Source organism: Phasianus colchicus, chromosome Z, assembly GCF_987193195.1.
Source record: "Phasianus colchicus chromosome Z, bPhaCol1.hap1.1, whole genome shotgun sequence".
NCBI classification, from domain to species: Eukaryota; Metazoa; Chordata; class Aves; order Galliformes; family Phasianidae; genus Phasianus; species Phasianus colchicus.
This window is the reverse complement of record NC_143476.1, coordinates 60,721,362-60,748,422: the sequence shown is the minus strand read 5'-3', so window position 1 is coordinate 60,748,422 and position 27,061 is coordinate 60,721,362. Positions and strand designations below refer to the sequence as shown.

Sequence of the window (27,061 nt, the reverse complement as noted above, 5' to 3'; positions counted from 1 at the left end):
AATTAATTTGGAATAGAAAAAATATGCCCATCCCAGTTAAGACATACTTGACCTTTACTGTCTTCTGTGATAGAATGACTAGATGTGGTTGTGAACTGTACATAAGGAAAAACCAGTTAACTTTGCCTTCCTTGATTTTAGCATGTCTTAGTTCAGGGTTTCAACAGAGCTCATCATTGCATTCTTATACCCATACTGTAATGTTACTGTCTAGACAGGTACACTACTGGATGGCAGAAAACCTGTCTGGGTGGTCAGATTCCATGTGTAATGGATAGTAGGGAACACTTTACCTGGCAGCTAATATCAAGCAGAGCAACATAAAGGTCCCTCTTTGGATCCATCCTATTCAATATCTTTAACAATGATGTGAAGGAAGAATCTGAGGCATGTGCATCAAAAACTCCCACTTGACGTGTACATCTCAGATTGCCATTCAGAGACACCTAGACATGCTGCAGGAATCAGCCAACGAGAACTTTTTTATGGAACAAAACCAAACACTAGATCCTGCTCCTGGGATGGCCTATTCCCCCACAAGGGTATGAACAGGAGACCAGCAGCCTGGGAAGAAGCTCTGCTGAAAAAGTCCTGGCACATCATAAGATAAGCATGAACAAACAGCTTATAGTCCCAGAGATCAAACCAAATTTTGCTGCAGTTAATTTAATCATTTTATTTGTAAGCTTACTCTGATAAAGTCACTACTTCATGGCCTGCATATCCTCAGTCTTTCACGTTTTAGAAACCGCTTCCCTCAACCTCTGTTCTCCACCTCCCCCTATAAAACTCTGTCAGTAAAACTGAAGGAGACTGCAAAGCATTCTTATATTTGAGACGTGAGAAATGACAGGCTTTGCTCTAAGAGTCTCTCTGTTTTCTATCATTTTGATGCAGCATTTTAGAATTCATTTTTAAATTAAAAAAAAAAAAAAAGAAAGAAAGAAAAGAAAAGAAAAAAGAAAAAGAAAGAAAGTAGAAATAGGGAAAGGAAAAAAGATTTAATTTAATTGTGCATTTAACTGAAATCTTTAAAACTCCTTGCATTATTTTATCACATCAGACTTGTCAAGTCACACTCATTTGAATGAGTGAGATTTGAAAACTTCTGAGTGTTATATTACATTTTCCATTGATATATGCTGTGAATCTTTACGGCTGCATGAAAATGAAGCCAAAAGTAAGAGGAGACAGCTCACTTCAAATGAGTGAGACTGGATAGGTCTGTCATATGTTATTTCAGGTGCTCAAAGGATAGCAATTCCAAGCAGAGATGGGTGATGCAGCTGACAGGTTTGGATGGGTTTAGATAAAGAGGGAAAATTTAATCATAGAGACAGAAACAAGAGGTAATGATTCTCCTCTTGGAGTCATACCCTTTGAAGACTGATTTGAGCCTCATCTCAGACTCAAGAGGGGCAGAAATGTCACAGCTGAGAGCCCTCCTGCAGGCTCTTGTTGGGCTTCTGCAATGACCCTGCACTTTTTACAGGAGAAAACAAGCACTGTTTTCTCTCTAACTGGGATGGAGGAACTGTGCCCCACTGATCCCCTCTCACCCCCAGCAAGAAGATATCTGTGTGGATGAGATTGCCCCAAAGCCAGGCACAGGCTGACCCTGCTCCTGACTTCCTGCCTTCCAAGAACACTCACACTCCCTTCATGCATGCAAAAGTCGTCTTCCACTCCCATCTCAGCATTTTGAAGCTGCCAGAGACAGCTAAAAGTTTATAAAACTCTTCAAACAGAGATTCTTCCTCTTTTTTTTGTGTGTGTGTGGGGGGGAACTTTCACTGCGGGAGGATGGACATACTTCCTGGCAAGCACCTGCAAGTTGTCTTTTTATTATTATTATTATTATTATTATTATTATTATTATTATTATTATTATTATTATTGGGGGGAGCAGCAAGCCACCAAAGAGCTCAATATCACGCACCTGGGGCTTGGCAGCTTTTGCAGGCAGTGAGAGAATCGCGAGCTGCAGGCGCGCCCTCGCTACGGCGTTGCCTTTCGCACGATGGCCGCTAGAGGGCGATGTTTGCACGCCTTGGGGTGCCGGGCCCGGAGGCGCAGCGCTCTGCCACTCTTAATGAATTCAGTGTTTGAAATCAAACCACCGTTTGAAATGTACTTGCATTAATACGCAAGGGTAGACATGTAACGTGGAGAATTTCCATTAAACTTTCTACACAACCGCAAATTTTCAGTACTTTTGTGGGATGTTTTTGGAAAGTTGCTGCGGCAAAGATGTTGGCTCTCACAGCGAAATCTTCTCAGAAAAGTTCATGCACCAAGGCATGTGTTCAGCATTTCTGAGACTGAAAGCAAATCACACATGGCGATTTTTAGGAACACGGTATCAGACTGAAAACAATTATTTCTTGGGTCAGGAATGCGGCAGACACACTGTAACTATTTTAAAGGAACGGAGGCGTGGGGATAAGAGTTTTTAAGTGGTACCAGCATGCACTGGACAAACAAATGGGCAAACTTGGATGCCATGCTTGTAATGAGATCAAACACACTTGATTAGACTTATACTAAAAAGCAATAGTGATTATAAAACAACAACAGTAGTAACAGCAAAAACAATAGTCTATTTGCTCTCTGCAGCAGACATACGGTGCCAGAGAATGTATGTCGTAGCAGCAGGGTTGAAACTAGATGATTATTGTGTTCCTTTTCAACCCAGGTCATCCCATGATTCTACGAAGGAGGTTGTAGGTATCTCCCCTTCCCTGTTCGGCCTGCAGATCTGCTCACCACTCTATCAGGCTTAGTGGTGGTAGAGCATGGAAATGAATTAGGAAAGAAAAACAGTAAAATCTGACAGACGTGCCTGGAAATTATTTTGCTCCCAGAATTTAAGACTGCTTTTGAAGAAGCACTGGTTAAATTTTATTTTGTTTTGACCTCACCCGTTTTAGTTCCTTGGAATTCCTCTGAGTGTAAAAGAGCTAAAAAGACAAGGCACTTCTTCCCATTAAAAGTTAGCCCGACGTAAAGGACAGATATTTCCTGGAGATACTTACACAGATATCAGCTTGCTCCGAGGCACAGGAAATGTTACTAAACACCCAGTCCCTCGAGGGGATGGTACTTAGAGAGCCACAGAAGTTACATCTGAGGCTTTTATGTCCAGAACTTGCATGTGGGCAGAAAAAAAGCTTCAGTCAAATCGGCCCTGATACTCCTACTGGCTGGGTGACATGGCACAGCTGCACAAGCCCCAGTTTCCTTGGCAGATGATAGCTGTGCCCTCAGGCCATTGTGGTGTATGAAGTAGCCATCGCTATCAGTCATGAATTTGTCAACTGAGGCTACATAGTCTATAGTCAGAGCACAAGTACAGCTGGAATGGTTGTCAATCCCCCTTTCCCTGCTCCTGCCCTCATCCTTTTTGGAGCTGGTTGTTGTTTCTAGAAAATGGCGTTTCTATGAACGTTTCCAACACAAGGTTTATGTTTTTCACATGGCTGGTGATCCAGTGATAAGTATAGCAGGTCTAATTGTTCTTTTGTTTTGTCAATACAAAACCGCAGAGGCTCATCCGAAATCTGCAGCTTTTCTCTGAACACACTGCAGTGTGAACAAAGGCCATGATAGAGTCCGGGGTCCCTCCTCAGAGGGAAAGACTCTAAAGACCAAGGTTCTGGTTTTACTCTGTCATACTGCAGAATTCTGCGGCAGCCTGCAGCATGTGGGTGATAGTCTGAGATGACACAAATGCTAACGTCTAAAAGAAGTACTCAGGGACACAAATGTTGGGCAAAAAGTTAGCTAAAAAATGAAGACACATGGAAGCCAAATAAAAAATAGCCACAGTTGAAATGAGTAAATCCTCTGTTACTCCTGGGTGTTTTTAATAGAGAAAAAGTGTAAGCATATAACTTTGGGTAGACTTAGCATCACACGCAGCATTAATTTTAATGAAAGCTTTTTATTTATTTTCTATTTTGAAGAATAACATAAAATCAAATTTAAATTGTAAATAGTATCCAGATACTACTGGTTTCCTGGCTCAAATTCTTCAGCACATATGGCAGAAGCATAAGCTTGTGCCAGTCTGCCTACTTTGGGTAATTCTGCATGCAAATAGTTTAGTGCCTATGTTGAGGTGCTAGAATGTGTTTAGTACACTTGAAAATATTTGCATTGCAAAAAGACCGCTAATCTCTCGAGGAAAATCAAATTGATATTTTGTATTAGGAGACTACTTTGGACATTGTGTGGCACTGTTATATGGAAAATGATGTTGACAGTAGAGCTAGAATTTTTAATTGACCTTCATAAGTGAAGGACTCACTACTGCTTTGCCAGATTTGTAAGCTATTGGAACAGTCTTTGCTTGTCATTCATCAGTGTGCTCTTTTGCTGCTTCTGAATCTTTCCTCTGATAATTTCATCACTTTGATAAAGCTATTCCCCATAAGCAGGTTTAGCAGTGATTGCAATATTTAATAAGTACTCAGGAGGCAGGCTGGATGGAAAGAAGAAACAGCACTTATTAATGGCATAAATCATTACCACAGCTGGGTCTTCTCTAGCTTCTGGAAATGTCTATTTCACACTAGGCGTGCTTAGAGGCTCAGCTCTTGACCACTTCACGGCCATGATTCCCATCCTCAGCAGCAGTAATATATGCATTCTCTTACTAGTAAGCTTATACTTCAGGCTTACATTTCCCTGGCCGTGAACACGCATGCTCACATACATAGATATCCCTTTTAGCTATTTAAAAGATCTCTGACAGTGTTTTCCTCTGGGTCAACATGAAACTTGTCAGTATAACATCTAAGAGGTTATCTGCTTAGTCTGTGCCGCTTGGATTTTGTCCCCTTAGCACCTGGCTGCCTGTCTCACAACACGAGACCAACATGAGTTGTTCTGGTTTGGTCATGTCAAACTTTCTGGCTGGTTGGACTCTGTGACAGTGGTCTCAAATCAGCAGTGGCTCAGTACTCAGAGCTTCCTTTGGCATGAGCATGTCGTGGCACCTGAAACACAACTGGTTTCCCATTTGTTTTCAGTCCCACAACTGACGTGCTATTTGGCAGGATGACTTTTGTGAGGACTTTTTTTCTTAAAACATGAGCTGTAACTTCAGCCCCACATTTCTATGGCTTCCTAAGCATGTATAGGATAGTAGAATGTTAAATTCTTTTCATTTTGTGCTGAGGGGGAGGAAAGATTTGGAAATTTTTCCAGTTAATTTATATAATTACATCACTCACTTGGGTACTGCACTTAAAGAAAAGCTGATGCTGTTAGCAATAGGCCTTTTTTAAAATTTATTATTTTATTTACTTATTTATTTTCAGTCTGAGCATGGGTTTTCTTGGCCCTTCTTGCTGACCTAGACGCAAATATATTTGGCTTCTCTACTGCAGGAAAATCTCATTGGGGACCTTACTGAATGCTGTTTCATATATCTACCATAAACACTCAAGAAGAAAGGTGTAAGTGCCTTGGGAAATATTTTTGAAGCAGTAGCCCTTGATGTGGCAGATAGCCAGGATCAGAACAGAGAGATGAGCAATTGTGTGATCAGCCATACAGTCCTGCTGCAGGTTAATGGTCTTTTGCTATAGAGTTGCAAGCTGGAGCAGGATGCTTTTGCACTGACCAAGACTGCCTTGCATTGCGTTCTTAGGATATACTGATAAGGCAGCAGATTAGCTAAGTCTTAATAACTTAAAAATGCCTTTTGTATATATCTGTCCAATACCAAGTGAAACCATTTTCCAGCAGGTCCCTAAGGTGCCTGTTGGCTTTCAACATATGGAGAAAGAATTTAATCTGGTTACAAAAGTTTTGCATATCTACTCTATACTGTGTATATGGTACTTCATTGTTGCTTTTATTCATTCTCATCAGCAATTAGCTTATCTTTATTTTTCAGTTTGTCTAATAGATATGATGATCGCTACACTGATTTTTAAACTTTTTGAAACTTAGAAACTTCTGTTATCTTTATAAGGAACTTCCATAGATTTTCTTACTCTGGTCACTTTGGTTCACAACCAAAATTAAAAAATAATTTATTACTACGTCAGGTTCTTGTAATCCTTCAAAAATTTATAGTATTACTCTTTGAAATATTCCAGGAGTAGAAATAATACCACATGGCATTTCCAGACACTTGAAACCTTCAAATGGTATATTTACAGTCATTTAATTTACTTCATCTCATTTGCCAAGAGGCAAAACTTACCTGTAAAGTTCCGAACACCATTATTTCTTACATATCACCTGTTACCTCATAACTTCCTATTCCTTCAAGAATACTTACATGTTTGTTTTGAAATCATTTCTGGGAGGAAGTCATGCTTATTAAAACAGGCAGAGTATTTGGAAGGAAAAAGTTCTATTAACTATCTGCTGCTTTTTAGCTGTGCATCACTGAAATTTGAGAGCGTTTCTACATGACTCTGGGCCTCTTGCCCTTTATTTGTACAATAGATACATCTTATTTGGCTGTAATGCTGTAACTGAGAACATCTATTCTGCCTAAATCTCATCCTCTAAGCCTTCTTTATAAGTTATTGTACTATCAGGGAAATAGTTATTATTAATGCTGGTTCTCATTTCTTTTTCCTTATTTCTATGTGTTGGTGAGACTGGAGAAGGAGAAAAAGCATAAATGCCGTGTGTACTTGTGTGGTAGATAAAGCCTTTGGCAACTGCGGAACTCCTCACCTTCAGGAAGGCTTTGGAATTGGATTTCTAGGTATTACAAAGGAATTAGTTACCAGTTCAAAATGTTGATCATTTTTTAATGATGTGTTTTGAAGATGGGCCTTAGAAGAAAACAGTTGGATTTCATGTTAGCCAAGAAATACCCCTTCTTAATACCAGTAGCATAGCTAACCACATCTTAGTAGTAGTTCTATTAAAGTATCATAAAGAGTCTAAGTAGTATCAACTATTAAAGTGCCATCAGTAGTGTTCTGATTTAATATGATAATGACAGTGATGGAAGTAGTTGAAATGGTCTAAAAACTACGTGTAAGGGCAGCTGCAGAATCTGGCTCTTGCTCTACTCACATTTTAATAATTATCCTTCCAGTGATAAGAGAAGTATTTAATATTCTTGATGAAAGCTGAGATGCCAAAGAACAATTATTCAGCAGGTTGGGTTTTTTTGTTGTTTTTGTTGTTCCAAATGCATATATTTGAGCAGCTTTACAATGATATTATAAGTATTTGTATGAACACATCTGTTAGCACAGATACTTCCACAGAAGCATTGCCTAATCATTAGCATGTTCAGTTCCATACTAACAATATGATACCTATCTGTAAAGCAAGGTGCCAAAACAACTACAAAGACACTTTGATGAGTAGCAGTGGTTGTTGATCTGTGAGCACTCAAAGGCTCTCCCAGATTTGCTGGGGACCAGGTGGTTAGAGTCTGAACTGAATCAAATAACATGCACAATGGTGTATGCCATCAGCTGTGCTGTTTTTGTTGTTCTATTATGTTGAATCAAGGGAATCACAGTCAAACAGTCCTAATATAAGTCTGGAATCTCTTCCTGGTCTGATAGCATCTTTTGCTGTTGTTGAAACCTGGCATCATGGTTGCATAGGTCATTCTGAAAGTCTATTTATTTCCACGGAGATTACAACAGATACAAAAAGCACAATACTGCTACTTGATAGAACAAATTCTCAGCTACAAAACACTATTTTTCAACACAGTCACCACAACCAACTGTGCATTTTCACCAGTGAACAACAGTCTGCACGCTAGTAAAAATCTGCATGGCTGTCAAATGCAGCTTGTCTTTCATATTGCTGTCACCACTACTGAAAAGCACCACCACCAGCTCAATGTGCTCACATCCACTGTTTGGTCTCCACAAAAACATTCAGCAAGCATCGATGAATGTCACTGAATGCCATTTTTTCTGCATGGAAGAATTCGGTGATGCTCCATTGCTTCATACGCACTTCCATGTCAGATGTCATTTTGTCAGACTGCCCCTCTGCTGTCATCTGTCACACAGCAGCAAGATGTAACGGAATATTGGTGAGAAGGTTCAACCACCAACATCTGCCCCTGACCCCATGGGCCACCATCATAAAATAGGACATATTACTTTCAGGGCATCCCTCATGTACTCTATCTGTGAAATAATCTGTGACTTATTTTGAGGAGGAATGTGAGACTTCCTTTTGTTACATTTGCAGATCACTTTAATTTTTTTTTTTTTAAATCATAATCTAAAGTAGGGGACTGATGCAAGATCCATCCTCCTGTTGCTCAGCTCTGATTTTCAGATTCATCCCTTTTACAGTTTTCATGCATCTTGTTGTGAGGAGACAGACTTCTAGAAGTGTTCAGTCAGCTGTAGAACTAAGGTGGAAGTGAGGCCAGCTCAATCTGTAACTTTCGACATGTTCACAAGTGCAGTTCTGTATAGAATTTATATTGCACTTCCCCTTCAAAATGTATTGTGATCCACTACAAGGTGACAGAAGATGTTAACTAGAAGATGTGTAGTAAGTTGTGAATGCCGAGGGTTGGAAGGGTGGAGGAGTGTGATAAACGGTAAGCACTTGCTTATATCATCTTGACTCCTCTTATCCTTAGTGATTGCTGCCTCTGTTTCAGTGTTGAATAAGCACTTCAAAATGAGAATGAGCTAGGTAATTGCACAAAGCTGCAGACAGTGAGAAGTCACCATTCCAGTAAGTCATAGTACAGTCCACTGTGTCTACACATTTCTCATCTGCAAATAAGCAATACCAGATGGGATTGTAATAATTCCCATTGTTATGGAACAGTCCTGCTACTTTTAGGAAAGTGCCGCCTGAGAGAGCTGCCTACTGAAAGCATCCACACCAGTAAAAACAGTGTGTTCCACAGCTTTTTGCAGTATTTTTTCATCCTGTTTCCACCACAGCTCTCAGTAGCCTGGTGTGGGATTCTGTTTCAACACATAGTTGCTGCTAGTGGGCCAACAGGAACTTACTATAAGCAAAGAACAATAAGGAAGGTCTGGCTTACTGTGTCTGTGGAACTCCTGTCTGTTAGCAATTGCCTCCATTTGAAAAAAGCAGAAATAGGGCCTCTGCTGCCTGAGGGATGCTGACACATCAATCAATCCATACTTATTCTCAGGTAAGTAAATAAAGAAATAACTGAAGGATAAATCACTTCTGAAATCCACCAACAAAAACTTATGATAAATAAACTACCAGAATGAAATGACTCATTAGCAGTTTGGAGGCTGAATTGCATTTGCAGACGCGGGGAGGGAGGGTGGGAAGGAAAAGAGCAGCAGTGCAAGCTGTGGAACATGCATCTGTCTTTTATTCCCCGAATCCCCTGCCCTTTCTCGATCCCACATTACCAGAAGGGAGGGAAGGGAAAAAGGGAAGGGAAGGGAAAAAGAAAGGAGAAAAACAAAAAACTTGCAGCATACTTCTAAAACAGCTGCCTCTACAGCTGATGCCACTGTTAACTCCTGGTTCTTACCCTGCTAGCCTGAACGTATGAGAGCCCCTGGCAGTCACATCATGCAGTTATGTGAGCAGAATGCCCACCTCTCCTGGTGCTGCAGCCTGCTGCCTCCTCATCAGCGAACACAATAGGCATATTATATCAAGTCTTGTGAATAATTCATCCCTTACGTTGGGGGACAAAAACCCAAAGAAATTATACATTTTCCAGTAGATAAGTTTAGAGATGTCTTTTAAGGAGGGCAGTAAATTTAGAGGCTTTATTTCCACCTGCTAATCATCTATTTGAAGCAACAACAACAAAATAAACTAATAATCTTAATAACTTCAATAGGTATATTTTGTGTTCTGAAAGACATGGATTAACCCTTTCATTTAATGAGAATAATGAATATCACAGCCCGTTTTTCAATTGGACCATGCATCCACAGCCCTCATGAAGGTGTTCAGAAACTGCCTAATTGAGACTCTGCTCTTAGAGTGAACTTGGATGGTTCAGAGAGAGGCAGTGTATGTGATCTGAGGTCAGTCAACATTGTTTTGGTAACATTCACTAGCAAAACAAAATGATTTTCTGCTACAGACCAGTGAGTTCAACAAAAGCCTAAAATGGGACTTTTCATTGATACTAGGATATTCTGGAACAAACACTTCTGTGGTTTGGACCTTAAACTGCTTTAGTGTCACTTAAATACCCACTAATTTAAGTCCAGTTAAATTGGTAATAAAAACACCGCTGACTGTGCTGAGCTTTCAATCTGTTTATGCAAAAAGCTCAAATCCTAGTATTAACTATGCTAAGCAATGCTGCTGCGATGAAACTGATGGTGCATCTGCATTGCTTTTTTTTTTTTTTTTTTTTTAATAGACTATGAGAAAGTCTATCCAAGTGTTTTTTAATTATTATTACTACTTTAACTTCCTATTACAACAACTTTGAAGCAAAAAGTCTTTGCGGATAACTATTTCCAATTCATCTTGTGCTCTGTCAAAATTTAAACTATGCTTCTTTACCACCTTTTACTTATGTACCTTCCTCTGCAATGTGCAAAAGGAAGATGAGCTTGTGTAACTGCTTTCCCTACAGACTGACTTTCAGGTTTACCACAAATCATCTAATGTTTAGAACAGGGGAGGTGTTCAGTTGGTAATGCAAGGGAGGAAGTACAAGATCATCCTTCTTCTGTAACTGCAATTGACAATAGGCAGCTGAAGTATTTAATGGAAAAACACTCAATTTATCCATGCTTCAATTTGTTTATCTGGATAAAAGTGTCATGACATTTAAGTACATCATTGGATCAGAAACAGTCACTACAGATTATTGTGAACATAACAGCTCTATCAGGTCAAGTCAGCATAGAGCCAGGTGTGTATAGGAGATAAGGAGAGAAGAAGGAGGAGAAGAGATCAGTTTGGATACTGCACTGTGAGATGAAGTGGTTGTTCTTGGTCAAAAATGGGTTGAACTGAAAACCTGAGTTCTGAGTCAACCTGTGGCTGGGAAACTTACTGGTGAAATATAACTTGAGCTTTTCAAGAGATTGGAAATTTTTGAAAGGTAAGTGTTAAAGGATACAATCTACACTTTGGAGTACATTGTAATTTCATTGTAAAGTTCCTTGCTTATTCACAGAAGCACGGAATCATTAAGGTTGGAAAAGATCTCTAAGATCATCATGTCCACTCATCCACCTACCACCAATGTTGTCCACTAACCCATGTTCCTCAGTATCACATCTACCTGATTCTTGAACACCTCCAGGGATGGCGTTCAAGATTTAAAAAAAAATTTTTTTTTCAATCATCTCTATGGACAGCCTATTGCAGTGCTTGCCCACTCTTTTGGATAAGAAGTTTCTCCCAAATCCAACCTGAACCTCTCCTTGCTCAGCTTGAGACCATTCCCTCTTATCACCAGTTATGCAGGAAAAGAGGCTGACCTCCAGCTTGCCACAACCCCTTTCAGGTAGTTCTACAGAACAATAAAATTTCCCGAGCCTCTTCTTCTCCAGTTTAAAAAATCTGTTCCCTCAGTCACTCCTCATAAGGTTTGAGTTCCAGTCCCCTCACCAGCTTTGTTTCCCTTCTCTGCACACTCTCCATGGCCTCAACGTCTTTCTTGTAGTAAAGGGGCCCAAAACTGAACACAGTACTCAAGGTGTGGCATCATCAGAGTGAGTATAGGGGTACTGAGAATAGGGGGACGATCACTGCCCTGTTCCTGTTGTTTACACTATTTCTCTTACAGGGGACAGGGTGCCATTGGCCTTCTTGGCCACCTGGGCACGCTTATAGCTCACATTTAGCTGAGCTTCAACAAACATCACCAGGATCTCTTCCTCTGACTTGCTTTCCAGCCTGTCTGGCCGAGGCTTGTAGCACTGCCTGGAGTTTTTGTGGCCAAAGTGCAGGATCCAGCATTTGGTCTTGTTGAACTTCATCCCATTGGCTTCAGCCCATTGATCCATTCTGTCATTTGCCTCTGCAGGGCCTTCCTACCCTCAGGAATATCAGAACTTCCTGCCAACTTGGTGTCATCTGCAAACTTATTGAGGGTGCACTTAATCCCTTCATCCAGATCATAAAGATATTAAACAGGACAGGCCCCAGTTCCCTGGGGAATACCATTTGTGACCTGTCACTAGCTGGCTTTAACTCCACTCACCATTATTCTCTGGGGCTGGCCCTCCAACCAGTTTTTTACCCAGCAAAGTGTGTATCTGCTCAGGCCACAGATTGCAAGCTTCCCCAGGAAAAATCTAGGTAGACAACATCAATGGTCTTTTTCTTATCCCCACCAGGCTGATCACGTGGTTATAGAAGGAGAACAGGTTGGTCAAGCAGGACTTGCCTTTCGTGAACTCAGATTCCTCATTCACCTGTTTCGCATACAGAGAAATTGATTCTAATGTTCCAGTAAATTAATGTCACCAGTTGAACATAGTTAAAATTCAGCTGTTTCCAGAGACAGGACTCATGCTTGCTGCAGACACTACTGGGAGAGGAAAAGCACACTGGTACCTCCTGTACCCTGATACTGTGGTGCTACTTTTTTAAAGTTTTCCATGAAGGAAAGTAATTAAAAACGGGATAACTTGCAAAATGAATTCTGGGCATCAGTGACCAAGGCCAATCCATTCTGCATCGCTTATTAATAGGCAGATTTAGATAGTGAGAAAGAACAAAACAAGTTGTGCAGCTGTAGAGATGGAAAGATGGACCAAGAGAAAAAATATGTGGAATTTATTGTCATATGCTCTCTCTCTTTTTTTTTTCTGTTTCTTATCTGACTTCCTCTTGTTTTTCTAGATAAATAATCAGATCTTGACCTTTCTTCACAATGGAACCACATGCAATATTTAATTTGTATATTCGTAATTTCTAATCAGAAAACTAACTCTACAAATGTTTGTGTGTTTTTATTTGTGGTGTTTTTTTTGTTTTGGTTTGTTTTTTTTGTTCCTGTCCCCAAAGTTATATGCAGATCTATCTGTGAGATTGAAGATGAAGAATTACAGAAGGATCTCACTAGTTCATTTTCAGCCAAGCAGTTCTTTCAGTGTCAGACAACACCATAAGCATGGGCAAAGAGACTCAAAGCAGATTTTGAATAGCTGTAGAAATGATGAGTTATAAAACCACCACAATATCTGTAGGACTAGCTCATTTCATAGACAGAATATGCACGTCAAGGCCATTGTCAACAGATGTCTATCCAACTTATTCTTAGAACATCCCATACATATTGCACAACTGTGTAATTTAATTTTGTCTCACTTCTGTATATTTAAGGAAGTTTTTCCTGATATTCCATGTTAATCTTTTTAAAAATTTTTTACTCTTCCAAATAAGAAATTTGATATCCTAATAGCCATAGAAAGAAACTGATTACAGCCTCTTTTGAAAAACTGTTTGCATACTGAAAGATTATCTTTGTATCTCAGCTTCCTCTCAGGTTTTCAAACTAAACAAAACAAGGTTATTCCTCCTTTTCATGTGCTTCTCATTGTTGATAACTTTCTTTGGGCACTCGTTGTATCATCCTTTTTTCTGATCCGCTAAGTCTGTTTCCACATAATTACTGCTCTTGCCCTTCACAAGACCTTGACACAAACCAGCACCCTGAAATTGAGCAAGATAAATTATTTCAGCATGATTTCGGGTAACAATAAACATGACCCAAATATATGTTGTTTTAAAAAGATGGGACAAGCACACCCTGGTGTTTAGAGTAACAGAATATATATGCGTGTAAGGGGTTTAAGATATGTACAACAGATTTACAAACGGCAACAAGAAAGTAATTCTAATCTTAAGTTTATAATGCACTAGAAAAGTGGCTAATACAATCATTCTAAAAGGCTACAAAAGAGAAAGTGTATAATCTGGACACCTGTATTTTGGAATGAATCTCAAACCTTCTCTAGAATCACAGAATCATAGAATCATAGAATCACAAGGTTGGAAATGACCTGCAAGGTCATCTAGTCCAACTGTCTTCTCATTACCACTGCTACCACAAACTAAACCATACCTCACAGCTCCTCATCCAGACGCCTCTTGAACACTGCCAGGGATGGCGACTCCACCACCTCCCTGGGAAGGCCATTCCAGTGCCTGACCACTCTCTGAGAGAAAAAGCTTTTCCTCATGTCTAACCTAAACCTCCTCTGTTAGAACTTGCGGCCGTTTCCCCGGGTTCTGTTCATTGCCTGGGAGAAGAGGCCAAACCCCTCTTCACCACAACCTCCCTTCAGGAAGTTGTAGAGTGCAATGAGGTCTCCCCCAAGCCTCCTCTTCTCCAGACTAAACAATCCCAGCTCCCTCAGCCGCTCCTCATAAGACTTGTGCTCCAGATCCCTCACCAGTTTCATTGCCCTTCTCTGGACACGCTCCAGGGCTTCAATGTCTTTCTTGCAGTGAGGGGCCCAGAACTGGACACGGTACTCAAGGTGCGGCCTCACCAGTGCTGAGTGTTGATCACCTCCCTGCTCCTGCTGGCCATACTATTGCATCTAATGCAGGCCAGGATGCCGTTAGCCCTCTTGGCCACCATCTCTCTTTGAGGCAGAGAAAATTCTTGAAAGTATTACTTCAGAGAAAGCAGGATTTTCTCTTTCCTGAAATGCTAAAATGCTTCACAGTTGTTTATCCAAATGCAAACATTGGTCCTGCTTGGCAAGTCTGTCACAATCAAAAGGACCATGATACATACCTTACAAGGTATTAATACCTTACAAGTGTTGTGAAAATTTTCAGCCAAAGGCTGTCACAGCCAAGCCATGTTTGCCCCCAACTTTCCTGGCTAAACACAGATGACCTAATATACATAAGCTAGAAGTAGCTTTCACTATTAGACTTCCCAGAATTTATGTAGTAGAATAATACCAACTAAAAGGATATGATGATGTTCTATCATAAAGCCATGTGAAAACATGATTTCCATAATAGGACAAACATGTTGTTTTATATTGTACTCAGATAAGAGTTCATTTCTGATGCCTCGTGTTACATGGTGTGTGTAGAAGGAAAATTGCATGTAGTGAAAGGATCTGGAGAGATTAGTCAGAGCGGTATATACGCTTCCAGTGTGCCTAGGCAGCCAAGAAGGCCAATGGCATCCTGGCTGGTATCAGAAATAGTGTAACCAGTAGGGGCAGGGAACTGATTGCCTTTCTTACCTGGTGCTGGTGAGGTTGCACCTCGAGTACTGTGCTCAGTTTTGGTCCCTTCACTACAAGAAAGACATTGAGGCCATGGAGAGTGTCCAGAGAAGGGAAAGAAAACTTGTGAGCAGACTGGAACACTGTAAATGCCACTGGATGATATTTATTCCACATGGAGGAATTCAGTTCCACACCTTTGCTTCACACACATTTCCATGTCAGATGCCATTTTATCAGAGCACCTCTCTGCTGCCATCTGTCACACAGTGTAACAGAATATTGGGGTTCCATACCACTAATTGCCTTTGACATCATGGGCCATATTAATAAATAAATACACATGCACCTTGCTGAAAATATTATTTGTTGGCTAGTACTACCAAGCAATTATGCCTTGAGCCTCATAATATTTTAATGAGCTTTTACACAAAGTAGCAATAAAAATTGAATAATAAGAATCTCTTGTAATTAAAAAAAAAAAAAATTAAAAAAATGAGAAGGAAGGAGGCTTTTTAGGTATTTTCTTTTGGAATTAGTTGTCTTTTGGGAGGAAAAACCACATAGTAGATGTTGTGAAACATAAGGATCAAAATACTGGCTGAATTTTGTACTTGAGTAGTTCACAAAATAAAGGAGTTGAATTTATATGCTTATTCATTTATTACTTTTTTTTTTTTTTTTTTTTTTTTTTTTTGCATAGTACATTTGTGCTAAAGGAAAGTAAGAAAAGTTATTAGTTTAATTCAAAGTGTGTTAGTGTGTTTGTTTTTTACTGGTGGGAGAGGAGGAAACTCTTAAGTGGCACTCTTACAGTAGCGTTGTTAATATACTAAGTAAAGTCTAGATATTAATAACTAAACATTTAGCATGCAGGACATAGGAAGTTCTGTACTAAAATGCAGAACAACTTCTTTGTGATGAACTTCAGTGATGGTGACAGAATACTGGAACAGGTTGCCCAGGCAGGTTGTGGAGTTTCCTTCTATGGAGATATTCAAGATCCATCTGGACACCTACCTGTGTAACATATTGCAGGGTATGTACTTCAGCAGGGGGATTGGACTTGATGGTCTCTTGAGGTCCCATCCAACCCCTGCCATTCTGTGATTCTGTGATGTACTGTAAAGGTCATACTGTTTTAAGTATTGCTTTACATAGATTAAAACTATTTATTTAGAGATGGATGGCAGTGACAGTTAGGTGTGAGTGAAAACTTTGGGTTTTTAACAATACTGATGCTCATAATTTAAATTCTAATGATCTATAAAAAAAGATTTCTATTCCCTCCTAGTTTTGGCATGTCACCAGCTACCTGAGCAAATAAGAAAGAAAAAAAAAAGAAAAAAAAAAAAAAGTAAAACAAAAAGAAAAAAAAACCCACAAATATCCACTTCCTCATGGTTGAAGCAGAATAATCCACTTGGATTTGATTTCAGTATACCCCTCATTACGAACTGTTTTCACAGACTCCTCTGTACCTCCTGCTTAGGCAGTTTTAGCACAGGAAATCTGTTTTTTGTTTGGATCTCCTCCCAGTGGATTTGTGGGATTCTTGCTGTCAATTGTATTGGAAGCCTTTTCTTGTGCCAAGGGAATGGGATGAGGAGGCAGGCAGCAGCTGGGTGGGAGCAGCATCTGCCTGCTGTTGATCTCTGCCAGCAACCCCCTCTAGCCCTGGCTGTCCTCTGACTCCAGGGGAAATGATCAGAGATGTATTCCCCATGGGTATCCATGGGAAGAGTTTTGGGGGACCAAATCCTCAAGCTGCTGCTGCCACTGCTATAAGCACCTGTGACAGTGGCACACAGGAATGGAACCCTGTTGAATTCTTGTGATGTAAGACTGTGACTGAAATTATTTGGGTTAATTTGGTTGAATCCTCAGTTTATCTTGGGATAACCCATGCCCTTTACTCACAACTTACTCTGGTCTGCGCCAAATCAGAGGACAGCAGCACTGACTGCAAAGTCATTTGGCAGAGCTCTCTCTGACTCATGAGAAGAGCTCAGCACTCTGTTTTTATGTGTTTTTAAAAACTGTGCAAGGACACGTGGTAATTTGTCTCGTCAAACTGTTTTTTTACAGTTGGGAAGTATAGTAACTGAAGTTTCTTAGCTTCTAGATATATTTACAAATGCATCCAGATATGTAGGAGTAAAGGGAAAGATTACTTGTGCTATCAGGGAATCCTATGGGAACCGCTCATTTCTGGACTGGAGTATGGAATACTGACTTCTCTGCATCCCATAGGAAAGCACTTGAAAGGAAGGAATGGCAAGCCTGCCATCTGCAAAAGCACAGGATGAAAAGTGAAAAATGCCCTAGGGCTTTAACCATTTCCATCTAGTAAGTTATGCACAAAGAATTTGCTTTTTATTTGTTCACAAATTTGGTCACAGAACCATATCTTAAACAACCAGATCATATTTTATTAATTTGGAAGCCAAGGTTTGACTGCATCTTTCATTCAAAATATTGAGAGTGAACAGATGGGTAAAACTACTTTTTAAAAAAGGTGTAGATAACAAGGAGATAGGGGAGTGAACAAAGGTTGCTAGATGAAGATGGTTTTCAAACCCCTTTGCATTCACCTTCATTTTTTTATCCTTTCTGTTAAACTACTACTTAATCTAAAAACACTCATGCACATAATACTTGAGAGGAAGCTGAATTGACCTTGCCATATACTTATGTTATTTCATTTTTCTGCAGTCTTTTGATCAAAGTATTCAAAAAGATTGTTTAGAGAGAATTATTTGAGATGTACAGGTAGCTCTTCTTTTACTGAAGTATTTACTTCAGGTGATAAGTTTGAGAAAGACTGAGTCTGATTCTATTGTACTTCTACTCTGAAGGTCTTAACCAGGAACACAGCCGTATTGATAGCCTACATGCATATGTATGACAGAAGATCAATATATAACAAAAGAATACATGAGGGCTGATCCAAAAGCAATGCCTCCTATTTTGTCATTTTTGCCCACAGTGTCAGAGATAGTTGTTGATATAGCAGTAGAGGTTAAACCTTCCCATCAATATTCCATTACATTTAGTAGTTGTGTGACAGACGGCAGCAGAGATGCACACTGACAAAATGGTGTCTAACATAGACGTGTGTATAAAGCAAAGGTGTGAAATTGAATTCCTATATGTGGAATAAATTTCACCCAGTGGCATTCACTGTTGCTTGCTGAATGTTCATGGAGATCAAACAGCGGATGCAAGCACAGTGAGGTGGTGAGTTGTGCATTTCAGGAGTGATGATAGAAAGAGTGGGTTACCTCTGCTGGTTAAGATTTTTATGAGCACCACATGCAGGCTCATGGTCATCACTGGCAAAAATGCATAGCTAATGATGATTAGTATGTTGATGAATTTACCAAATAGTTGAGTTCTCTGTATCTGTTGTAGTTTCCTTGGGATTATATAGGAAGCACTACTTTCAGGGTGACCTACAAGTAAATTCAAATACATTCATTTATTTTTTCCATATTGCCTCTGTTTTAAATTCTTTGTCTGAAGTAAAGCACTAGACAAATTTGTAAAGCACATAGGCTATAGTTCAGTCATTATTGTTGAGTTTTGTCTGCTGTGCTGTGCCAAATACAATTTCTTCATCAGACCAAGGTTCATGCCAGTATAAACTACTCTGTGTTAGACGTCTGCAAAATGTTTTTTGATCATTTTATTATATTATTATTTCAAGCTTATCTGTGCTGAGATTGAGTTCTTTCTGTATCTCTGTTTTTCGTGTTTGCTGTCTGTGTGAGCTAAGTCTCACGCTAAATTGTGTTTGGAAAAACAGTAGAGAGAGTAGCCAACACCTACTGCTCTGTCCCTGTTTGTATATTACAGTGAAACAGAACCGGAGTCTTCTTATAATAAGAAATGTTGTAAATAATATCAGACAGGGCAGTCCACAAATACTTGGGTAAGCACATTGTGTCATTTCTGTTCAACTACTTTCATTTGGAAAAGTGAGTTAACAGCAGCGTGCTCATAGACACACACACACGTCTCCCCCCCCCAAAAAAAAGGGGAAGGGGGAGGAGGAAGAAGGAAATAAAGTTACTCTGTTATTAAAAAAATAAAGAAAAAGACATTCAGGATGAGAGTGGTCACATTCTGTGACAGAGACAATAGAGCATACAAACTCTTCTGAGCAAAACACATTGACCAACCTGGCCAGTTTATACAACACTGTATATGCATAGCTTTTAAAAATTACTATGGATATATTCAAGGCCTACTTGTACAACCTTCTGCAGGAAAACTGCTTTTGGAGTGGAGTTGGACTAGATGATCTCCAGAGGTCCCTTCCAACACCTGCAATTCTGTGATTCCATGATTAAAGAAAGAAACTACAGAGACATAATAAAAATACCTAGGGAAATGGGTTGCAATTGGAATTTTTGCAGTACTGAGGTCTTTTTAGGACTGTGTTCCTCCCTCCCTTCTTGACCCTACCCAAGCTGTATCTCTGTTTGCCAAGAATCTGACATACCTATCCTTCATTTAAACTGTCAGTCAGCTTCGTGCTTGTAAATCAAATTACTCCTAAAAAGAATCTAGATCCTAGAACAACTGATAACAGAGCTTGAAAAGGCTGTGAATCGAGTGTGTCTTTCATTCTCTCATGTTAATCTTTCTATTGTTGAAAATGTCCCTTGGGAATGTTCTTGGAGCCTGCACTGTTCTCAGTTTTTTCCTCCTTTCTCTGCCAGTTGTTGCTAGATCGAAACCATTTTGCTAGATGATTACAACCATATGCATTTAAAAATATACATTTTCTTGAATTAAGGTTAAATTATCAGAAATACCAGTACTCTTTCAGGAAGTTTCTGTGTCCTCATCACACATAACTCAAGTTATGTTTGATGTTTATTAGGCAAGTTTATTAGGCAGAGAGAAAGAAAACAAAAAAAGAAAACAAAAAAACAAAACAGGATAGCACTGATCGCTTATTGCATTCTTTTAGAAGAACTGAAACTTACAGGTCTGACCTAATCTTTTTGGTATTTTTCAGCCATGTCCAGACCAAAACGTGCGTTTCAGAAGTCACATCACCAGGTTTTCTCTAAAATTGTCACTATGTTTCTCTTACTGAATTCTACCTGAACTGTTTCTGGCAGCCCCAGGTGAACGATTCTCTTATTAGTAACGGGTCTCTCCCAACATGTATTTAGCTTGTAACCCTGCTCAGGGTGAAAAAATCAAACTAAGTGCTCTCTTTTGTTCCAGATGTAGAAGTTTTGTAGGCAAAAAAGAATAATAAAGACATGGAAAATTAATCTCATAGAACATTACAAAGAAAGAAAAGCTATCTGTGTGCTGCTGAGAGTAAGCTGATGAAGGTATCAAACTGTAAGTCTATTCTCTGGCTCCATCAGAATTCATTTATTATGGAGCATAAGAATTTCCGCACAAATGTAGGTAAGTACTTCTTCACAGTAATAGTGATGGAGCACTGGAACAGGCTGCCCAAGGGAGTTGTTGAGTCTCGTTCTCTGGAGATATTCATGACCCACCTGGACACCTACAGCACAACCTGGTCTAGGAGTTTGCTTTGGCAGGGGGGTTGGACTAGATGATTTCCAGAGGTCTCTTCCAACCCCCACAGTTCTGTGATTCTGTGATTTTTCTGAAGTCTAGGTGATACTTACTGTAATACTGTTGATAAGGCATATAGCAATCATAGAAATTATGTCATTCAATTACCATCAAGCAATTCAAGTTATTGCCTATCCTTACCCAACATCAAATCAACTTGAGGTACACACTGGGCTGCTCTTTCCTGCCATGTAACTCACCATATGCCCTCACATCCATAAGGAAAAACAATTTCACTGATGGACTTACCTTTGCTGAGGGTGGAATAACCCAGACTGCCTTGTCCAGCATGTATTTTATGTGATCCTACACTTAGAATATCTCACACAGTATAATAAGAGTTTCGATTGGGCTGGGCCAGCTCTTGTGCCAAACACTCCAGATGGTTCCAGGCAATTCCTGCCAGTCCCAAACAGCTTCACCACACCACCTGTACAGATGACAGCTGAGCCCACCAATGTAGCTGGTGGCTCTTCTGTGAAAACATAGGGAAAGGAAAAATACTTGCAAGAGTGTGAGGAGTTGGGAACTTGAAGGTGAGAAACAGCTGTTTGGGCACCAGGGGTACAAGAGAAGTGAGGGAGAAGGTGCTCTGCATGCCAGAGAAGAGACTTAAACACCCCTGTCCAGAGGCTTTCACACCAAGAACTGATCCTTTCTTATCAGAGTGGTCTGCCATTCAAATATTGGGAAAAGTAAGGCCGATGTTCAGTATTATGGAGAGACAAGCTGACCAGTATTGGTACCAGCTTTGGAACATTGTCAGTGTCTGAAGGATAAATGATTATAACAGGTTAAGAGTAATGGTTGATCAAGTCCTCTCCCTGGATTATGATACTATCAGATGATGTGACAAAAGCCATTTCTGTGAACTTCTTGAAGGGGAAGATTCAGCTGACAATCAGCTAGACAAGTGTGTAGAAAGGAGGTCACAAATTCATAAAAAACCTGAGTAGTGAAAGTTTGTCCTTCAAATCACAGAAGCTACTGGTAAAGTAAGCCCATAGGTTTATCAGTTTTGGTCTTCCTCTCATCATGAGACAGTGGTGGAATTTGTATAATAAATCATAAAACCATAGAAGAATAAAATGTTTTGGGTAGAGAATATTAAAGATCATGCAGTTCAATGTCTCTGCCATTAACAAGGATGCCTTATTCTGAACAGGTTGCTCTGAAAGTAATGTCACCTATTTATGTAAGTGTTGATGGATGTCAATTCCAATTCTGGAATAAATGGCATCCATTGACAGAGGAATTCAATTATACCTTTGCTTCATATGTGCTTCAGTGTCAGACTCCATTTTGTCAGACTGCTCCTCTGTTCCCAGCTGTCTCATGGCAAGAAGATGTAACAGAATATTGTCAGGAAGGTTCAACCTCTACTGCCCTATCACCACCTATCATCTGCCTGCGGAGTTGTGACCTTACATAATAAGACAGGAGGCACTGCTTTCAGAGCAGTTCTTGTAGGTTGCCCAAAGCCGCATCTATTCTAGATTTGAGTACTCTTGAAGATGGGACAGCCTTCTTAAACGAGTTGTTCCTCACCACTCTTGTGGTAACAGATTTTTTTCCACTATCTAATCTAGCTCTATCCTCTTTCAATGGGAAACCATTTCTTCTATTCATATCACTGCAGTTCTTGGTCAAATGTCGCGGAATCACAGAATCATAGGTTGGGAAAGGCTTTCAGAATCATAAAATCTTGCAGTCTGTGGCCTTGGGGCTTTGTATGGTTGTCCCTATACACAGGCCTGTGCTGTAATCACTGTGCCCCCATAAATCAAGCATCCTCATGCCGCATCTTCCCGTGAGTCTGTGTTAACCGCCGGATGGTGAATGAAAGCAAATTTCTACTGGACCCCAGCATCCTGCTGCTCTGTGTCCACCATGCTTGACGTATGGCAGTGGTTACAGGGCCACTCAAGGCTGCAGCACGGCAGATCTGGGCCCCAGAAGCACTCATTCTGAGTGAGTCACTGTGCTGCATTTCAGTGCCCTCATAGTGACAGTCAAAGATCATCTAGTGAAACAATCTCTCATAAACTCACCAGAACCTCCCAGCTCTTAGGAAGAGAAGGATTATAAATGTCTAAAGTAGTTCTATTGAGGGAACTTGAAAGTATTGGAAACACCATGGAAGTCAGGAGCTTCAGTTCAAAGAAGTCTTTTTACTTCAGCACACTAAAGCATGCTGTTTTCTTAATCTTAGTGTCCTCTCCTGACAACTCAGAATGGCTTTTTCTGGCCAGAAGGCCCTAGGTTACCCAAACTTCTTGCCCAGGATCACTCTGAAGAAACCACAACCACTGGCCTAGCTGAGTGGTCTTCTGTGTTCCTTGGTCTGTGTCCTTCCTGGAGTCTCTGGTGTGCTGGAGGATGTCATGGAGCTGACAGTGACTTCACAGTTCCCCTAGTGACAACAGCAGATGCCTGGTTTCCATCTCTAGAGGAAGATGTAAGGACATGTGTGGCTCTAGTCCCAGCATGCTGAATGCCGTGAAATTAGCACTGCACGACTGGCAGTGCTTTGGCCCTTGCCTCCTCACATTCTTGATAGCCTGGGCTGCCCTGTGTTGTTTGTTCAACTTCTCCAAAAAATGCCATCAGGTAGGAGAAAGGCTCTAGGTCAGCCCTTCCCAGGGAGCCTTGCAGGAGAAAGGTTTGGGAGCAGGTGGGGACATGAGCCTCTTGGTGGGTTCAGCTGGGACCACAATCACTGGAATCATAATGAGGTTCAGCAGAGCTGAGTGCAAGGTTCTGCACGTGGGTCAGGACAATCCCCAGTATGTGTACAGACTAAGAAAAGTTACTGACAGAAGCCCTATGGAGAAGGACTTGGGTGTTCTGGTGAACAAAAAGTTTGACATGAGCCAGCAGTGTGCTCGTGCAGCCAGCCCAGAGTGCCCAGCATATCCTGGTCACATCGAAAGAATTGTGGTCAGCAGAATGAGGGAAATGAATGTTCCCAACATGCTCTTCCCTTGTGAGGCCCCATCTGAAGTAATGTCTCCAGGCCTGGGGTCCTCAGCACAAGAAAGACGTGAAGTTGTTGTAGGGGAGTGCAGCTCACATAGAAGATCATAGGGCTGGAGCATCTCTAATACAGAGAGAAGTTGAGGGAATTGGTATTGTTTTGTCTGAATATGCAGTAGCCTGATCTGGTGGGTGACATCCCTGTGCAAGGCAGAGTGTTGAAAATATATGATTTTCAAGGTTCATTTCAAGATAAGCCATTCTATGACTATTTGATTCTGTAATTCTATGAGTGCTGCTTTCTTCTAGCAGGTCTCTGTCAGGAGCTGGCACAGGACATATTGCATGAATACACGGGAATCAGGTAAAGTTTTGCTCGTCCCTGGGTACTGGTGTTCCAGTGCTGGTCCAGTCTTCAACTATCAGCTGGCCACCAGACCTGGACTTAAGGTTGGAGGCCTGGAATGCTCTTGTTCATGGAGCCTCACATCCCCCATCTTTTGCAGGTGGTGAGGTGCACACAGGTGAGCTTGGTCTGCTCTCCCTGGATGGCAGGCCTCTGGGCCAGTTCTTGTGTTACAGACCTGACTGTGCTCGCTGCAGCCAGGCCATCTGGAAGAGGCTTTTGCAGCACCATGCCAGATGGGCCAGAATGAAGGCATCCCACCATCCGCACTCCTCTTCATCTTCAAACTCCAGAACCTCCTGCAGGGAAGAGAATACAGCCAGCGCATCCCATTCCTCAGCCAGGAGGAATCTGACCACCCAAATTTACCTATCCTCTGTTGAACTCTTGTGCCAGTCAGAGCTGAGAAAACAGAGGAAAATCCATCTTGAGCACACAGCGAGATACCAAAAATTGCTGACAATGCAGGGGCCAGCTGACGCAATCACCTTCAATCTTGGACTTCTTAGCCAGGCCCACCAACTTACAGAGACAGATCCCGTGCAGCCAATGAGAGATGTTTGCCACTGGACTGCATCACTCCCTACCATGGTTTCCTCTGCTGATCTGCCCGCTGGAGTGGATTCTCATTGTGTGTCAAGGCTAGAACAAGTACTGGACTTCTGGAAGCTCCTGAAGATGCATATCCTGAGGAAGTCTGTAGAGACCAAGCTGAGAGCCTTCCCCACCATTGTGCAGCAGTCACACAAGATGTACACACACAGGACATCAGTTTGCACAGCTAACACACCACACCACTCCAGCATTGCCCCCATCTACTTCTGTTCACTGGAGGCTCTGTTCCTGGAGGAAGAGGTGCATGAGACCCTGGAGCTCCACATCCGTGAAAAGAAACTGCACCACCAGTGGGTCTTGTCTGGGAGGCTGCCAGCAACACCTCAGGCATAGCCAACATCCACATGACTACAGTGTGCTTCACTCCACATCCATTACCCTTCTTGGCATCTGGGAATGGGCACCACATAAGATATCAGGTGGAAACCAACTCCTGCTGCCTGCACTGTGAAGGCAGAGGCCTCCCCATTGAAAATGTCCCCCTGATTTTTCCTATTCCCATTAAAAATATTAAAGCCATTCCTCTCAAATCTGAGTATTTATTACAGGCCACCAGGCTAGGATGAGAAAACTGTTGAGGTCTTCCACACAAAGCTGAATTTAGCCTCACAATTACCGGCATTTGTTTTCATAGCCACCACCTGATATTTATTGGACATGTTCCAGACACATTCAGTCTAGGAGATTCCTGCAATTTGTTGAAGATAACTTTCTGACACAGGTGGTAGAGAACCCAGCAAGGAAAGATGTGCTGCTGGATCTTTTTCTTCCGAACAACAAAGGACTGGGGAAGTCTGGGATGCAGTGATCTCAAGGCAGTAGAATTCAAGGTTTTGTGTGGGAGAAGCAAGGCAATAAGTAGGACTGAAGCCCTGAACTCCAAGAAAGCCAACTTTGTCCTGTTCAAGAACCTAGTTAGTAGTTAGAAAGTTGGAAGAAAAGGTGACCTACGAGTGCTGATCGACATTTAAGAATCACTTTTGCCATGCTTAGAATCTCTAAGGGTAAGAAGTTGAACAAAAAATGTAGAAACAACAAGGGGCTCACTTATAAACTCAAAGAGAAGAAGAAATACCATAAAATGTGGAGAAAGGGCCCAGTCACTAGGGAAGAAAACTGGAATATTATCAGGCTTGCAGGGATGCAACCAGGAAGGCTAAGGCTCACTTATAATTAAATCTCGCAATTAATTAAATCTGAGTAGACTGGGGAAAAGCAGTGGGTGTTGTTTACCTTGACTTCAGCAAGGCATCTGATGCTCTTTCCCACAATATCCTTGTCATGAAACTTAAGAGTGTGGGATAGGTGTGCAGACAGTGAGGTGGATTGAGAACTGGCTGACTGGCAGAGCTCAGAAGGTCATTATTGGTGGCACAGTCTAGTTGGAGTCTTGTAATAAGTGGTGTTCCCCTGAGGGTGATGCTGGATCTGGTCTTGTTCAACATCTTCATCAACTACTTGGATGAAAGGACAGAGTTCACCCTCAGCAAGTTCCCTGATGATACAAAGCTGAGAGGAGTGTCTGATGCATCACAAGATTGTGCTGCCATTCAGTGAGACCTGGGCAGACCAGAGCGTTGGGAAGAGAGGAACCTGATGAACTTCAACAGGAGCATCGTGTCCTGCACAATGGGGAGAATAGCTGTATGCATCAGTACAGGTTACAGGATGACCTGTTGGAAAGGATATCTGCACAGAAGGGTGTTTTGGTGGTCAAGTTGTCTGTGATCCAACACTGTCCTTGTGGCCAAGAAGGCCTATGTTATCCTGAGGTGCATTAAAAAGAGCATGGACAGCCAATCGAGGGATGTGATCCTTCTTCTCTACTCTGCAACTCTGCACTGGTGTGTCCACATATGGAATATTGTGTCCGGTTCTGGGCTCCTCATTTCATAAAAGAAAGGGATCTTCTATAAAAAGTCCAGGGGGAGGCCACAAAAATGATTTGGGTCTTGGAGAACAAGTGGAAAGGATGAGATATCTGGGACTGCTCAGTCTGGGGAGGAGAAGAGTGAGAGGGGATTGAATTACTGCCTATGAACACCTAAAGTTTGGGAGTCAAGTTGGGGGAGCATGCAGCAAAATTCGCATACCATCTTTCAGGTGGCATGCAGCAAAACGAGATGCAACAGGCAGAAACTGGAACATAGGAGGTTCCATGGCAATACTAGGAAGAATTTATTTACTGTGAGAGTGACAGAGCTTTGAAACAGGCTGCTTGGGGAGGTTGTGGAGTCTCTTTCTCTGAAAATATTCAAGAAAGTCTGGATGACTTTCTGAGTGACCTACTTTTCAAAACCTGCTTTTAGCT

General features: G+C 41.2%; 1 protein-coding gene and 1 long non-coding RNA gene across 3 annotated transcripts in view; one reads left to right on the top strand and one right to left on the bottom strand.

The window, feature by feature from the left end:
• The window catches only part of LOC149913026 (uncharacterized), a 50,903-nt gene that overhangs the window by 6,717 nt on the left and 17,125 nt on the right, over nt 1-27,061 (bottom strand). The gene's annotated exons all lie outside the window — the stretch shown is intronic.
• LOC116228790 (uncharacterized) lies at nt 22,933-25,269 on the top strand. Of its 2 annotated transcripts, none has more exons than XM_031592888.2 (3): nt 22,933-23,363; nt 24,042-24,093; nt 24,236-25,269. In XM_031592888.2, exons 1-3 carry the CDS (start codon nt 23,220-23,222, stop codon nt 25,081-25,083), a joined length of 1,044 nt encoding a protein of 347 aa, XP_031448748.2. In that variant the 5' UTR covers nt 22,933-23,219; the 3' UTR covers nt 25,084-25,269. The 2 variants fall into 2 exon arrangements, with proteins under 2 accessions (XP_031448748.2, XP_031448747.2); XM_031592887.2 differs by having other exon boundaries at nt 22,935-23,363; nt 24,039-24,093.